The sequence below is a fragment of the Neomonachus schauinslandi genome, chromosome 4 (assembly GCF_002201575.2).
Source record: "Neomonachus schauinslandi chromosome 4, ASM220157v2, whole genome shotgun sequence".
Lineage (NCBI taxonomy): Eukaryota > Metazoa > Chordata > Mammalia > Carnivora > Phocidae > Neomonachus > Neomonachus schauinslandi.
In genome coordinates, this window is record NC_058406.1 from 83,722,603 (window position 1) to 83,740,729 (window position 18,127).

General features: G+C 35.5%; 1 protein-coding gene across 1 annotated transcript in view; it reads left to right on the forward strand.

The window, feature by feature from the left end:
• SLC30A7 (solute carrier family 30 member 7) overlaps positions 1–18,127 on the forward strand; it is an 82,365-nt gene that overhangs the window by 2,064 nt on the left and 62,174 nt on the right. The window contains exons 3-5 of the mRNA XM_021690272.1: positions 12,452–12,565; positions 16,690–16,777; positions 17,450–17,576. Coding sequence (XP_021545947.1) covers positions 12,452–12,565; positions 16,690–16,777; positions 17,450–17,576 — 329 coding nt within the window. The remainder of the gene's footprint in view (positions 1–12,451; positions 12,566–16,689; positions 16,778–17,449; positions 17,577–18,127) is intronic.

Sequence of the window (18,127 nt, forward strand, 5' to 3'; positions counted from 1 at the left end):
TTACTATGTGAAATGTCTCGTTCAAGGGAATTATATTTGAAGTGCCTAGACCACTTCTTTCATGGAAAGTTAGGTATAAAGTAAATTTTTTGACCTGTAGAGATCTATTGAGGAAATTACAGTTGACCTTTGAACAACATGGGGATTAGGAGCATGAACCCTGTGCAGTCAAAAATCTGTGTATTACTTTTGACTCCCCCAAAAACTTAACTTCAGATAGCCTACTATGGGCCATAAGCCTAAGCGATAACATGAACAGTTGATTAACACATATTTTGTATGTCATATGTACTATACACTGTATTCTTACAATAAAGTAAGCTAAAGAAAAGGAAATGTTATTAAGAAAATCATAAGGAAGGGGGCGCCTGGGTGGCTCAGTCGTTAAGCGTCTGCCTTCAGCTCAGGTCATGATCTCAGGGTCCTGGGATCGAGCCCCGCATCGGGCTTCCTGCTCGGCGGGAAGCCTGCTTCTCCCTCTCCCACTCCCCCTGCTAGTGTTCCCTCTCTCGCTGTGTCTCTCTCTGTCAAATAGATAAATAAAATCTTAAAAAAAAAAAAAAAAAAGAAAAGAAAATCATAAGGAAGAAAATACATTTATGGTACCTTAGTGTATTGAAAAATATCTGCATATAAGTGGACTCATGCAGTTCAAGCCTGTGTTGTGCAAGGGTCAACTGTACTAAAACCACTGTTTTCCAAGCCATTTGTCAGTATGCACAGTACATAAGGAAAACATCAGTGGTACATGACTTTTTCTTCTGCCCTTTGGTGGCTTGTTCTCCTGACTTTAGGATCTCTTTTCCTCCAGTTTACTCTCTTTGATTGTGTTATTATATCTTCCACATTTGAAATCCAGCTGTGAACTAATGTCTGTCATACCTAAATCATTTAGTAGGTATTCATCAGCAGGTTAACCTCCATATCCACAACCACTTATTCCCTAATATTAATTTTTATCAGAGGATTGGGAGTATAAACACATTGCTTTTGAAGCCTTGGCATATTTAAAAATTGCTTGGGCCTTTTCATAATCTGGGTTTCTATGTCTTATTTAGATATTACAGTTTTTAGTCCCTTTTGTTGAGTGATCAACAATTTCTTTATATGACTGGATTATCTCTGTTCCTAAAGTTTCAATTAGATTTTAAGTTCCTTGAAAAAATGCCTTACCAAAATTTATTTTGTTTATCATATTCATTTCTGTGTTCATTTTCATTCTATAAAAATTAAGTTTCAAGATGTTATGACTATTGAAATGTCAAGAATTTTTTTCCATTATGAAATTAAAAGATGGATAAAACATGCTCTCTCTTCACAAATAAAGGTTTATAGAAACAGTTGATCTAGTTGCAAAGAATATTAAATAGTTCTGCTTCTTGTTTAGAGCCTTCATTATCTAAAGGAAGAATTTAGGCTCATTTGGTTAGGCGGCTCATTCGGTTAGGCGTCTGCCTTTGGCTCGGGTCCTGATCTCAGGGTCCTGGGATCGAGCTCCAAGTCAGGCTCCCTGCTCAGTGGGGAGTCTGCTTTTTTCTCTCCATGTGTTTGCGCTCTCTCTCAAATAAATAAATAAAATCTTTAAAAAAAATAAAGGAAGAACTTAGTTATAATTAGTTTATATTTTTGATGGTGAGAATGTGTCATCAGTGGAAGAATAGCTAAGCTTCTGTGTATTTTTCCACCATATTAAATATCCACTGCTTTTCACTTTTCCACTAGAATGTAAACTTCATTAAAATAGGGATCTTTTCTGTCTTATTCAGGCACCTTAGTACGTGGCGCATAGTGTGCTTAATACATATTTGCTGAATGAAGAATGAGGGAATAATGAATGTATGGAATTAATCTACCTACACTAAACATACTAACTACCCCTATTAGAGGGGAGGAAAATCATTAAACCCCTCTTTTCTCTTATTCTTTGAAGTTAGTAGGAAAATGGTAGGAGTACCATATGTGATCTTTCCTTCTAGGGTTCTTTTTCCTTCTAGCATTTTATTTTCATTCCTATTTATTGTTGAATAACTACTTAATCTCAAGTTAATATAGTATAAGTATGTGGTTTTGTACCATCTAGGATTAAGTTCTTTTTGAAATTACAGAAAAATTCCAAATAATGATTTCTTAAATAAGACAAAACTTTATTTCCAAGATGGTTGTTAGAGTTCCAGCCATCCCTAGCAGCAGATTGTCTAGAGTGGAGGGAAAAAGAGATAAAAAGTATATATAGTCTCTTTTAAGGAGATTTATCTGGACAGACATAGAGCACTTTGACTTATATTTCAGTGGCTAAACCTTTATCATTTTGGTCATGCCTAGTTGCAAATGTGGTCTTTGTTCCAGTCAAACAGGTATTCTGCTGAAAGTCAGAGATTCTTTCTAAGAAAGATACTGTAGGCTCAGGAAGTGGGACTAGAAAGAGATAAGCTAGTTTGACTTCTTCCATAGATAGAAAACCAAGGCCCAGGGTTTTTTTCCCCAGAGTAACAGCAGAGCCTAAAAGCACCTGTCATCCAAGGTTTTTTGTTTTTTTGTTTTTGTTTTTTTCCACTACACCATGATTTTTTTTCTAGTATCTCAGTATAGTTTCCTTTGTTCTTATGCTCTTTTATTTTATGTGTACTTCACTGTCTGTTAGAAAATTTAATTTCAGTAATATTTTTTACCAAGGCTATTACAATCATTTTGCCTTTAGACATAGAGGGAAGTCATATAACTCTAAAGTAAATGTCTTTGTATTACCAAAGTAAATACTTGTTCAGGAAATGTTTTTTTTTTTTAATTTGTTTTTTATTTATTTATTCATGAGAGACAGAGAGAGACAGAGAGAGGCGGAGAGAGAAGCAGGCTGCCTGCTGAGCAGGGAGCCCGATGTGGGACTTGATCCCAGGACCCTGGGATCATGACCTGAGCCGAAGGCAGACGTTTAACTATCTGAGCCACCCAGGCGCCCCTGTTCAGGAAATGTTTTAGGCCATACCGGACACTGATTTGTTCCTACTTTGTATAATATGTCATAGCATATGTTTGTAAAGTAACTCCTTGGTAAAGAATGTGCTTCCATTAATCACATTTTTCTATAGAATTAAAACATGTATATCTTAGTCTTTTATCAGCTTTTCCCCTCTCAAAAGACAACATTACTTATCAGTCCATGGTGATGACTTTTGCTTTCCTACAGCATTACTTTTCACCATAGAAATGCAGATAAATATTCAATTTTGCTGAGAATTTTTTAAAGTAAGGGATTATATAATGGAATGTAGTGGAGTTGAGGGTTTTTCATCGTAACTCTCGTTAGCTTAACAACTTATACAAATGTCAGGATTCTAATTTCTTGGTAATAAATTGACAGTTAGTAGTTTCTTTTCTCCTTTCTATCTCATGAAAACCTATCTTGATTACTCCCTAGCTTCAGTTTTGAGTTAATCTTTAACAACCACTATAAATATACTGTTATCTTAGTTATCAATAGACTTTTTAAAAAATTTTTATTATGGAAAATTTTAAACGTAAGTAAAAGTAGAGAGTTTAATGAACCTCAGGTCCCTTCCCATCACCCAGATTTAACATTTATCAACATGTACCCTATTCCATTTCCTCTTGCTTTTACCTTCCTTATGCTTTTACCTGCCCCACCACTGGATTATTTTAACAGAGATACCAACTATAATTTCTTTTAAAAGAAATACTTATACTTCAGTATGAGTCTCTAAAAAATAAGAGCCCACCCCCTTTTTAAAACATTACCCAATGCCATTCTCATCTTTAAAAATTAGCAATTTATTAATATCAAGTGTCTAGTTAGTGAGTGTTCAGGTGACCCTTATTATCTCATAATTTCTTTTTACAGTTGTTTTAATAAATCAGAATCCAAACAAGATCTAATCCCAACAAGATCTATAGTATTTGGTGGATATGTCTCTTAAGTTTCAGTTTATGGGCTCTTTTCTCCCTTTCTTTGTTTTTGCCTCCACTAGACCTTAAAATCTTTTCCAAAAGTTTCTTTTGCTAAATGTTCTATTCATGTTTATTATATTTTGCTTCAATGATCAGGTTTCTCTTTTGTATCCTAAGAAGTTTTCATTATTAAAATATCTTTAGAAAGTAGTCACTTAAAAAAAGTTTAAAAATTAATCATAGAGAAACTGACAGTGTTTAAAGATGGGAGCCTAAAAAAAGAATGCTGCTTTTAGCAACTAATTTTTCTTCATCAGGTTACATTTGGTATATAAATCAGATAACCTGAAATATTCTCATGCTGTCTTTATTTATAAGGAAATTTATGCCATGTGGTTTAAATGATAATTCAAAATAAGAAACATTTGCTAATATTGAAGATGAACAGTAAAATAGGAATTCCTCATGAGTAGTATTTTGATACATGGTAGGTGAACAGAGAACTAGAAGTAGACTCTTTTTCATGTAAGTTTGCCTACATAGGTGCAGCTGAGTAATTTTCAAATCATGATACCAGATTTAAATAAAAAGACCATATTGCAGTGCTTTAAGAGAACATGATGTTCTGGGGCGCCTGGGTGGCTCAGTCGTTAAACATCTGCCTTCAGCTCGGGTCATGATCCCAGCTGCGGTCATGATCCCAGCTCCTGGGATCGAGCCCGGCATCGGGCTCCCTGCTTGGTGCGGGGCCTGCTTCTCCCTCTCCCACTCCCCTTGCTTGTGTTCCCTCTCTCACTGTGTCTCTCTCTGTCAAATAAATAAAAAATCTTTAAAAAAAAAAAAAAGAGAGAACATGATGTTCTTCCACTTTAGAAGAAGGAGTGGTTTTTCAGGTAGAATCATTTTATAATATACTGAAAATGAAATAACATTTTAATGAAAATTAAAGTTACTTAAAATTTAAATAAAATTAAAATCTCATTTTGATGAGTATTAAAATTCCCAAGCTATCTTTAAACCTCTTGAAAAGGGAACTTAATTGCTGTAACATACAGAAGAGGTTTACCATCTTCCCCCCATTAGGGCAATGTTTGATGTCCACTAAGTATATTTAAGATAAATTTGTCATAAAAAAATAGTGTGTATTAATTTGCTAGGGCTGCTGTCACAAAGTACCACAGTAGAAAGTTACTGTCTTGTGGTTTGCAGACTGAAATTCTAAGATCAGGGTATTGGCCATGTTAGTTCTTTCTGAGGTCTGCCAGGAAGAATCTGTTCATGCTTTCCCTTAGCTTCAGTTGCTTTGCTGGCAATCTTTCACATTCCTTGGCTTATAGAAGTCTCATCTGATACCTTATCTTTACTCAGTGGTCTCTGTGGGTGCATGTTTGTCTCCAGGTTTCCCCTTGTTATAAGGACAACAGTCATATTGGATTGGGGCCCACCTTACTGACCTAATCTTAATGAATCTTAATGAATCATGTCTGCAGTGACCCTGTTTTCAAATTACCTCACATTCTGAGGTACTGGAGATATAGGACTTCAAATTAAGAATTTGGAAGAGGACACAATTTAACCTGTAGCAAGTTTTACTAAATATATATGTACATAAGTATATCAGTAAATATTTTTTTATTTGTATTTATTTAGAATGAATACCCTGCCTTCTTCTACAACTAATTTATGGCCATTTAAAATAGAAGTCACATATATAATAAAATCCTTAAATTAAGAAATAAAATGTTAAGAACCCTGTATAGAGTGGAAAAAATAAGCCTACTAAATATGTAAATTAATGTAGTTACTGAAATTGACTTTTAAATTTAGTTGTAAAGTTCCATAAAGTTAAGGCAGGATGGATAACAATTCTCATTGTCAGGTTTTACTACAACACAACTGCATTGTTTTATCAGAATAGATCATTTTCTGAAACCAAATTTTAAAAGTAACTTACCATATTAGTCCTTTGTCACAGCATAGAAAACAAAATCATAAACAATGTCTTTATTGGTGGTTTTATAACACAGTGCAGAGATATTCTTCAAATGGGTCTTTCATACTTGAAAATACAATAAAGTTTATTTTCAGTGTTACATGACTATTAAGGTTCAAGTGTGTAGAGTTGTAGAGATCCAGTTAGGAAAGGAAAAAGTTTTAAAATAACAGATCTGAGAGAATTTTATGAATAATAGGACCTTTTCTGTGTCCTCCTCAGGCATCAGTTTTCTCATTTAGTCTTTTTATTTATTCCTTTATTCTCATTCTGCTTTGAGTTGGGTATTAGAGGAGTACAGACAGACAGCGCTTAAACTGTATTATGCATCTATATTTGAATAAGGTATACAAAGTTCATGATAAAATTTAAGACATTTTCCAAAATACCTCGTGATGACTTGAAAGAGATTTATAAATAATTGTATTTTTGGGGGGCGCCTGGGTGGCTCAGTTAGTTAAGTGCCCAATTCTCGGTTTTGGCTGAGGTCATGATCTCAGGACCTAAGATCAAGCCCTGAGGTGGGGCTCCATGCTCAGCACGGAGTCTACTTATCTCTGCCCCTCTGCTTCTCCCCCTGCGTGCCCTCACTCTCTCTCTCTCTCTGTCTCTCTAGAATAAATAAATAAAATCTTTTTGAAAAAATGAATTGTATTTTTTATTGTATTGTTTTATTTCAGTTTCTAATTTTATAATTATTCCAAATTATGAGAAGATTTTAAAACTGTGTTTTCTACTTAGGTGAGGAATGTTTTTCACTTTAGTTTGTAGCACTTATAATTGATGAAGGCTCTGGCATCTAGCCAAATTGTCAAGAGCTATAGGTCATGCTTTGGGAACACTAAATATTATGAGGTATTAATAATTAATATAGTGATTTATTAATAATGGTAATAATAGGAATATTGATGTAGCTTTAATGTGGCAAGCACTGTGATAAGTGTTTCAAATATATTAAGTCAATCATTATAATATTTATGACACTTTTTATTATTACCCTGTTTAAGTGATGGCTAAATTGAGGTACAAAGTAGTTAAGCAATTTAAGATTGACAGAACTAGTAAATTATGGAGCTGAGATTTGAACCCAGGTACTCTGACTTCAGATGTAGTGCTCTTAACCACTGTGATACTCCTTGGTTTTAAATACTGAGCTGTTGATATGCTTGCTTTCAGGACATTTCTATTGAGCTATCTTCAGATTCACTGAATTCTTTCCTTAGCTCTGTCTGGTCTTCTCATAAACCAATGGGAAGAATTCTTCAGCACTGATACCTTGTTTTTTGTTTCTCCCATTTCCATTTAATTCTTATTTTTTTTTATTTTTTCTTATAAGGATTTTATTTATTTGAGAGAGAGCGTGCACATGCGTGCGTGTGGAAGCAGGAGAGGGGGCAGAGGGGGAGGGAGAGGGAGAGAGAGAATTCACAGCAGACTCCTCACTGAGCACAAAGCCCCTCATGGGTGCTGGATCCATGACCATGAGATCATGATCTGAGCTAAAACCAAGAGTTGGATGCTCAAACAACCAGTGCCCTTCCATTTAATTTTTTAAAAAATATTTCAGGGGCTCCTGGATGGCACACTCATTGAGCGTGGGACTCTTGGTTTCAGCTCAGGTTGTGATCTTAGGGTCGTGGGATGGAGCCTCATGTCAGGCTCTCTGCTCAGCTCAGCGTCTGCTTGGAATTCTCTCTCCCTCTCCCTCTGCCCATCCCACTCATGCTTTCTCTCTCAAATAAATAAGTCTTTTTTAAAATTTTCATATTTTTCTGCTGAAATTCCCCGGTAATTCATACATTTTGTTCACCTTTTTCCATAGATCCTTTAACATAATAATTATAGTTATGATAGTTCCAGTATCTGAGCCAGTATCTCAGTCTGGTTCTGTTGACTGCTTTATCTCTTCACAATGAGTTCTTTCTCTTGCTCTTTTTTGTGTATCTTGAAATTTTTTATCAAAGGCTGGACATTGTGAATAAAGAGCTGTGGTTATTAAGGTAATAGTATTTGTAACTAGAAAGAGGCCTGTCTCTTCTGTGACGCCATTATTGGGTTAGGTTTTTGCCTGCGTCACAGAAGCTCTCTCTTCATATTCATGGCATTCCTCCACCCACTACTCCCCCCTAAGCTGTAGACTGCTGTTTCTTGTTACTCAGTGCTGGATTTGTGGTGAGGGCAGAGGGGCATTCAGTAACTTAACCCAGCCTCAGTCTTAGGCAGGTCTTGTGAGCCTGGGCCTTGGGAGTATGTTTGTGTTGTTTTCAACATTTTTGCCCCTTCTGTTAAAGCAAAACTCTGCTGTGTACATGTGGATAGTCTTGGGTGAGGGTGAGTTTCCTGCTCTTTTTCCAGTGGTAGCAGAACATCTGCTTTGTGTTGGTGCAGAATTCTGTGTCCCTCCTTTAGTGACTTTTTTAGTGGTTGCTTTAGCATGCGTAATACGAATTTTTTACTTACCACAAATACGTTTATCTTAAAATAATATACTTCTATTTTCTTCTGTCCTGTGTGCTATTATTGTCATACATTTCACTTTTACATGTTTTAAACTCCACAATACAGTGCACCTGTGTTTGCTTTATACCAGAGATCAGCAAACTTTCTCTAAACAGCAGATGTTGAATATTTTACGCTTAGAGGGCCATAAGGTCTCTGTCACAACTTCTCTGGTCTACTGTTAGAGCACAGAAGCAACCATAGACAGTATATAAACAGATGAGTGTAACTGTGTTCCAGGAAAACTTTATTTACAAAAATAGATGGTGATCCGGGCCATGGCTTGCTGATCCCTGCTTTAGATAGTTATCATTAAAAAAAACAAAAACAAAAAAAACAGCTTTATTGAGATAATTCATATACCATACAATTCACCCATTTAAGGTATATAATTGAATGACTTTTAGGATATTCACAGAGTTGTAAAACCATCACAACAATCAATTTTAGAACAGTTTTATTACCCTGAAAGAAGCCTTGCACTTGTACCCATTGCCCTCTAATTCCCTTATCCCCTGACTTTTCCTAATTCTAGGCAACCACTAATCTACTTTGTTTATGTATTTGCCTACTCTGGGCTTTTCATCTAAATGGAATCATATAGTGTATGATCCTTTGTGACTGGTTTGTTACACTTAGCATAGTGTTTTCAAGGGTCATCCATATTCTGCGTGTGTTAGCATTCATTTATTTTTATTGCCAAATAATATTCCAGCAGTGTGTGAGAATTCTGCTTTATTTACATCCTCACCAACACTTGTTACTGATTTTTTTGATTTAGCTGTCATAGTGTGGGTATGAAGTTGTTTCTCATTGTTTTGATTTGCATTTCCCTGAAAGGTAGTTAATGATGTTGAGTATCTTTTATGTGCTTATTGGCCATTTGTATGTCTTTTTTGGAGAAATGTTTATTCGGGTTCTTTGTTCATTTAAAAAATTGGATTATTTATCTTGGGGCGTCTGGATGGCATAGTTGGTTAAGCAAAGACTTGGTTTCAGCTCAGGTCATGATCTCAGGGTCATGAGATCTGGCACTGCGTTGGGCTCCACGCTCAGTGTGGAGTCAGCTTGAGATTCTCTCTCCCTCTGCCCCTCCCTCCAGTGCTCGCTCACTCTCTGAAATGAATAAATGAATCTTTAAAAAAAAATGGATTATTTATCTTTTTGAAGTGTTTTAAGAGTTTTTCATATAGGGGCGCCTGGCTGGCTCAGATGGTGGAACATGCAACTCTTGATCTCGGGGTTGTATTTTAGCCCCATGTTGCGTGTAGAGATTACTTAAAAATAAAATCTTTAAAAAACAGAAGAAGAGTTCTTCATATATTCTGGATACAAGCCCCTTTTCAAATATATGATTGGCAAATATTTTCTCCCATGTGTGCATTGGCTTTTAACTTCCTTAATAGTGTCCTTTGAAGAACGTAAGTTTTAAAATTCCAGTGATGTCCAGTCTGTGTTTTCTGTTTTTGCTTTTGTTACTTGTGCTTTTGATGTCTTATTTATAAAAGAAACTATTGCCTAATCCAAGGTAGTGAATATTTTAGCTTTTATGTTTAGGTCTTTGATCTATTTTGGGTTAATTTTTGTATATGGTGTGAAATAAGGGCAAAAATCATTTTTTGCATGTGGGTATCCAGTTGTATCAATACATTTGTTGAGAACACTGTTCTTTCCATCTTGGCATCCTTGTCAGAAGTCAGTTGACCATAAATGTGAGGATTTATTTCTAGATTCTAAATTCTATTCCATTGCTCTATAGGTTCACTTTTGTTCCAGCACCATACTGTTTTGATTACTGTAACTCTATAGTAAACTTTGAAATTGGGAAGTGTGAGTCCTCCAACTTTGCTTTTCCATATGAATTTTAAGATCAGCTTGTCAGTTTCTTCAAAGAAGTCAGCTGGGATTTTGATAGGAGTGAGTTGAATCTGTAGATCAATTGTGGGAGTATTGGCATCTTAACAGTATTGTCTTCTGATCCATAAACATGGGTGTCTTTCCATTTATTTAGGTCTTTTTAATTTTTTCAATAATATTTTATAGTTTTAGAGTATAAATTTTACATTTTTTTGTTAAATGTGTTTGTATTTTTTTTTGATGCTATTGCAAATGGAAATGTTTTTTATTTTTTTATATTACTACTGTATAGGAATACAGTTCATTTTTGTATGTTGATATTGTATCCTGTAACCTTGGCAAACTCATTTGTTCTAATAGGTCCTTAAGATTTTATGTATATAAGATCCTGTCGGGGTGCCTGGTTGGCTCAGTCGTTAAGCTTCTGCCTTCAGCTCAGGTCATGATCCCAGGGTCCCGGGATCGAGCCCTGCATTGGACTCCCTGCTCCGCGAGAAGTCTGCTTCTCCCTCTCCCACTCCCACTGCTTGTGTTCCCTCTCTTGCTGTGTCTCTCTCTGTCAAATAAATAAATAAACAAAATCTTTAAAAAAAGAAAAAAAGATCCTGTCATCTGCAAATAGTGATAGTTTTACTCCTTCACTTCCAGTCTGGGTGTCTTTTATTTTATGTCCCGCCTAACTTCCATTGTTGGATCCTCCAGTATAATGTTAAATAGACGTAGCGAGAGGGGACATCCTTACCTTTTACCTGATCTTCAGGGAAAACATTCAGTCATTGGCCATTAATGGCGCTGTGGGTTTTTTGTAGATGCCATTTAAGAATTGAGGAAGTTCTTTTTATTCCAAGTGTGTTGAGTGTTTTTGTTATAAAGGGGAGTGTTAAATTTTGTCAAACTCTTTTGGCACTTATTGAGATGATCATGTGGTTTTTGTCTTTTATCCTATCGATATGATGTCTTAGATTGATTGATTTTCATATATTGAACCAACCTTGCATTGTTGGGATTAATCCCACTTGGTCATGGTGTGTACTTTTTTAAATATATATCCTTAGATTCCATTTGCTAGTATTTGTTGATGATTTTTGTATGTATATTTGTGAAAGATTAGTCTCTTTCATCTCTTGTGATGTCTTTTGTTTCATTTTGGTATGAGAGTAATAACTGCTCTTATACAGTGAATTAGGTAGCATTTCTTTATCATCTGTTCTTTGGAAGAGTTTGTAAGGGATTGATATTTATTGTTCTTTAAATGTTTGGTAGAATTTATGTTTAAAAAAATAATAGGGACCAAGGTTAATAGTACTGATGCCTAGAAATGTGCACACCTGTTATTTTGTCAGGCCATTAGTGTGGGAATTTTGAGTCTCTGATCAATAGTTGACTAGCTGGGTTTTGTGTTTTGTTGTTACTAGTTAATTTCAACAAGGCACTGACTTCAAATTTTTTTAGTGGCTTTTACCACCTTCTGTTTAGTGTAGGGTTTGGGGCCCTGGAGGTTTTTTTCAGTGATCTTGCTCTCCTCTCAGCTTTCAGCAAGCCCTGCACACCTCGCCACAGGGGAGTCCCTATGCTCTTGCTCAGCTCTCAGAGATAGATTGCTATTGTTTTGTACTCTAGTCAAGGCTTTGGTTGTGGGGGAGAGAGAATTTGGTTCTCCTGCTGGAGCCTTATTTTTAGGCAGTCCCTTCACACCTGAGAGCCAGGGTGGGTATTGTTAATGTTCCTGCCCCTTCTCCTACCTCTCCCCACAGCCTTTTATCAAGAGAAGGAACAATTGTCTTACTCCTCTTCCAACAGCAGCAGACCTTTGCTTTGTATCAATGTAAGATCTTGGGCCCAACCTGGCTTCAGACTTGCCCCCAGCGGTAGATGGCTGTTTTTTCTCTCTTTCAGTGGCAGCTGACCTTTGCCAGTACCAGAGGGTGGGCAGATTCCTGCCCTTTATCTAGTAGCAGCTAGCTTTATTTCTACCCCTCTTTCAGTAGAAGCTGGGTTTTTTTCTTGGGCAAGGGGTGTTAGGGTTTCCTTCTCAGGTGTTTAAAACTTATCCTTAATATTTTTCTATATATCATATTTCAAGGTTGTCTTTTTAGAAGATTAGTTCCTGATAAGCAGAAGGACATTGAGAGAATTTAGAGAAGGATGTTTACTATTTGGTTACTATTATAATATACCAATATGTCTGTTCTTTTACAGCTTAGGCTTGATTTCCGACTCTTTTCACATGTTTTTCGATAGCACTGCCATTTTGGCTGGATTGGCAGCGTCTGTTATTTCAAAATGGAGAGATAATGATGCTTTCTCTTATGGGTAAGACTTTTTAAAAACCTTTTTATTAAAGTATAAGAAATACAGAAAATATACAAATCTTAAGCACATGATTTTCACAAATTGAACACATTTGTGTAACTTGAACCCTAAACCCCCCCCCACCATGCCTCCTTCTGGTTCCTTCCTGTGCTTCCAAGGGTAATAACCACCTCCCTAACTCGGATTTGTTTTACCTGTTTTTGAACAGTATTTAATTGGAATCTACAACATGTACTTTTTTTTGGTATCTAAGTTCTTTTGCTTAGAGGTAGGACATCCTGGTTTTACCAAAAAATTTTAAGTGAAATTTTTTGCTAGATAGGGGACTTTCTGAACTTTTAACTTTTTTTTTTTTGGAAGAAGAAGAAAGTTTCAGTATACAAAAATGGTCGTGTTTCTTTTTTAGAGGGATATTTTGCTATTAATTTATTTAAAATCATTATTTCCTAATACGATTTTATATTACTTACCCTCTTCAAGCTCTGCTTTTATGAAAAATGCTTCTTTTCATACTCTTGCTCATATTGGAGAGTGTTTTTATGCTGGAGAGACTATATTGGACCATTTGGTCTCACTTCTGAGCCTAGTACTATTTAGAGGCAGTTTGCCTTTTGCCATCTCTGATTGGGAGAAGCAGTGGAGTGTCCAGTGTTTGACTGGCTCTGCCTGAGTGTTTTCCTTTTTGAGTTCATAGAGTATTTTGCAGTGTAATTATATTTATGTATAAGCAGCACTCGGGTAATATCCTCCTTCTCTGTCTTCTCCACCTTCTTTCTCTTTCCTGTTCCCCTCTCTCGCCTCTTACGTGTTGACTCTTTCCTGTCTGTCCCCCTCCCTTGTGAGTGCTTTCTCACATTCTCTCCTTTCTTCACTCTTACCTGTTCTCTCTCTCACTCTCATCTCCATCCTCATCCTCTCTGCCATCTCTCCTGAACTCCCTTCTCCCCTCTCTTGTTTTTCTTTTCAGCTCCTTGTGCCTGTGCTCATGGTCTCTCCCTATTCCTCAGCCTCCCACTCCCCCCTTCCTCTCTTTCTCTCTCCCACACATCTTTTATCTTTCTTTTCTCCTGCTCTCTCTCTCTCTACCCTCCACCGCTGTATCTCTCAGGCTCTTTCTTATTCCCCCTCCTTCTCTCTGAACCTCTTAGTCCTAGTTCTTTCTTCTCTCCCTTTCCCAATCTCTTTCCTTCTCTCACTGATCCTCCTCCCGGAAGGTTCCCTTTCCTTTATAATGTCTCTCCTTATGTCCTGCCTGCTCACATCCGCTGTCTTATGCACTCTGCCTCCTGTTCTCTCTTTTACTCTTGTTCCCTCACTGCTTCTTCTTTCTCTCCACCTTCGCTTTTGTTCTCGAGCCAACACGCATGCACTTTCTCTTGTACGTGCTCTTGTTCTCTTCAGATATTTATCGAGGGCCCACTATGAGTCTAATTCTTTGCTGCTTATAAGGATGAATAAGATATGGCTTCTGCGTTGGAGGAACTTGTGCTCTGATGAGGAAACACTGCTGTAAAAGTACCATAAAACTATACATTGTGACAAGTGCCAAAAGAAAGATAGATAAAATTCTGTGACAGAACTTGCTGATTTGGGGTATAACTGAAGTGATGTGGTTATTTGTAAGATTATAAAAAGTGAGACAAAAAACACTAATTATACTGTTTTTATTGACTACAGCGAGGGATCTCTTTATCTATAAACCCAAACAGCTCAGAAGAGAACATTTTCCATGGCATTACGCAGACAAAAGATTCTTAAGTGTATTTTGAATCATTAAAGAAAGATTGCATGTAAAGTTCTAATCTTGTGTTGGAAAATTAGTAATTCATATATACTGTACATCAGAAATCTGATTAGGATATTTTACTCTACAATTTTTCAGAAAAAAATTTTTTAAAAGCCAATTTTTCAGGATAAACAGTAGGTGACTATAAAAATTCTCAGTTTGTTAAATCTTAGGGTATCTGTTGTTTCCTATTTAGAATGCACAGTCTCCCACCATACGGTTTTTAGGAACAGCTTTGAATACCTCAGTACCATATTAGGTTTAACTATTCAACTTTAACTAGTTTATATAAGGGAGTGATATTCTTGCCACCTTTATGTTTCCTGTTTTGTCTTCTCCTTGTTTGCTTTTTTCTTTTGAGAAGGGAAAAATTAGGGAGTAAAATCTGATGCAGCATTTGAAACTATTAATAGTTGCTATAGTAATAAGTAGCAGCAGTAGTAAAATGTAGATACCAGTACATCAAAGTGACACCGAATAGGCTAAGCCTGGGGATGAATCCCTAACCCCTCAGCTCAGTATGATCACAACAGCAGACTGACCGCAGCAGAAAAATAAGGAGGAATCTGAGAAGCAGAAGACTTTTCAGTATTTCTTTATAGAAAAGTCATCTTTGTGTCTGGTCACACTCCTCTTTTTGAAATAGCAATGCCAGCATAAAAGTAATATATGTCTGATAGGTAGATACATGCATATGTACACGCCTTTATATGTATGTATATACCCTTGTATCTTTTTTTTTTTTGCCTTGGCTAAAGAATTCAGATACCATCTGCATTAGGCAATAGCACATTCATGAATGTGCTGTATATTAATTCCAAGACTCACTGTGTTCAAGTAAACGTAGTCATTTGTAAAGGCAAGTATATCTAATTTTCACAAGTTTTTCACTTGAATCCTGCAACCAAGTTTAGCAAATATATTAAGCCTAATTAAATCACTTTAGTCCAGCAGTTTATCAGAATTTATGGAGCACCTACTAAGCTAGGCATTAGAGACAAAAAGACGCCTGAAAAACATTCCTACCTTTGATCTTGAAATCTAATGGAACTCAAGGACAAAGGACTTTCAATCAAGCATTAGCTATGGGAGTAGAAGAGTGGGCTAAAAGAAAGTGCTTTTCGTTTTGAGGTTAGTAACCCTGCTGATATATTAGATAAATTCCTAAGTGTTTACTATGGAAAGCCAGCTGAATTCAATGAATGTTCTCTCGTGAAAAATAAAAAGGCATATGCTTTGACAAATATTATGTAAATTTAATTCATTTGTATGTGTTAGAAGGTAGAAGTATGCATTATTTCTGAGTGCAGAAATATGTACTATGTTGGAATGTACTGACAGAGCAAACTCCAACATGACGGAATAGAGTGCATTTTAAAGAGTTTGTTCTCTTTACTTTAAACATAGTTCTTACAGTAAAAATTGTATTATAGAAGTTGACATAGAAAGCTAGAAAAAGCAGTGTTTTTGATGCTCCTATTATATTGTTTAAGGACCAGAGTGATTAACTGCTGTCAGCACCCTTTGAATAATGTTAGGACATGTAAAACTGCCAAGTTAAAGTTGTTTCTAATAACTTTAACTAAGCCAAATAGTATCTTATGGAAAAAATAAAATCTTTCCCCATGCTTCACACAGGTAGGAAACAGAAAGCTTCAGAAGTCCATGGAGAAAAAGACAGGTATTTTAAAAAATAGTTTAATTAGTATTATGTGAAGCTAGAATTGATTCTAAAAATAGGTAATTGAAAAGTTTTGTTAAATTTCTTAATCTTAGAAAAGAGTGATAGAAATATAAATTTCAAGTTGTCTCTGGGGTACTTCAGAAATAATTTTATTTTCCTTCAAAGCTCCATTTTCCAATTATTTGAAAGCAGAAAGGTACAAAACAAAAAAATGTAAGGAATTCTTAGAAAAGAAGCAATTAATAAGTTAGAAAACCCCTCTTTCAAGTCCTTTTCTTCTACTTTTTATCTTTAGATCCTTCCTTCTTTGCCTACTTGTCTAGTCCAGTTATTCCTTCTCCAGGGGCAACTTGAGATTTACATTTCTGTGAAAGGTCTTTTTAAATCTACTTACTCTAAGAAGGTCTTTATTGGCTTGTAGAAATGGATGTATTTCGCAGTATTGTGCTATTACATATAATTCATTATGATTAAATTCATTTCCTCGTTTCTACAATATATGTAGAATAAAACACATTAATTATACTATAAATACTAGGACTTTGCTGGCTGCTTATAACCATACAATATGGTTTAGAATCTCTGAATGTGTATAAATTAATGATTTGATTTTTAAGAAATAATAATTCAGTTTTTTACTTTGCTCTTCTTTAGGTATGTTAGAGCGGAAGTTCTGGCTGGCTTTGTCAATGGCCTATTTTTGATCTTCACTGCTTTTTTTATTTTCTCAGAAGGAGTTGAGGTATTGTAAATAATGATTAGACTCAGTAAATTACATTTCTGTAATGAAAATGTTTATGAACTAAAGATACATGTACAGAGCTGCTTTCACGCTATTAAGTATTGAGGACAGTCTTGGGTCAGATAAAATCTTATGTAAGAGGACTTTACAAAATAGTTGAAAAAAATTAAATATACGTGAAACTACTTGAAATTGAAAACAACTAAATGAAAGTGCTTTATAGGTTATGAATGAAGTGTTGACTCTGTGAAAGGTAAAAGCACAATCTGGGAGTGAGGTCTGTCGGGAAGGGTTCTTAAAATAGAATCTGAGAGTTTTGCCATTGAACTTTAATATTTGGTATAATAAAAAAAATAAAGAGAAGATTGAAAGATCAATGAACTTTAAATGAATGGCAATATTATTTAAGATACCAAAGAGGGATAGGTTTTAGACCAAACAGTCATGCTATTAAATATTTGTGTTTCTTTAAAAATAGTAATTTTATCTTGTCTGCAGTAAGTGAGCACTATTTTTTTTTTATTTTTTCCTATAAACTGTTTTGGCATATATTTTTAGAATGCTTTTAATTTTGAAAGTAATCAAAAATTTTTAAAAATTGCTTTTTGTTTTTACCAGTTGATCAATCAGAAATTATATCAATGCTCTTTGTTTGTATTATGTGTTTTCTAGAGAGCATTAGCCCCTCCTGATGTACACCATGAGAGACTGCTTCTTGTTTCAATTCTTGGGTTTGTGGTAAACCTAGTAGGAATATTTGTTTTCAAGCATGGAGGTCATGGACATTCTCATGGCTCTGGTATGATGGTTAGAACCCTTTGTTTCTTCATTTTTCTCTTTTCCATCATAATTATCACTTCTAACAACTAATAAATTTTAAAATTAAAGCCTGTGTTGATTTTTAATAACAGAAATAATATGTTAATAGACTCTTACTAATGTCTTTCTGAGCTATCACTCCCACTTCTCCATGTTCCTCTATCCAAGTGCCATCTCAAGATTATACATGTTCTCAGTTTGGTGTGGATGCTTCCAGACCTCTGTAGCTTATCTGTTTAGTATGACACCATTTATATAAAACCAACAAATAAACATTAAAAACCACAAAACAAATCTAGTTACTAAAAACTATAGTGTATGTGGGTATGAAATTTATTCTACCATCTGTTTTTGAGATCCTTCTGTTTGGTATACGTCAGTCCGCCTTCACTTGTTAACATAAAACTCCATGGTGTGAGATACTATGCTTATTTAAGCTGGTCTTCTGTGTATAGACTTTAAGTCCTTTCCACATGAAGCATATCCTTGTGAACATATGCAAGTGTTTTTCCTAAGCTGTGCCATCCCATT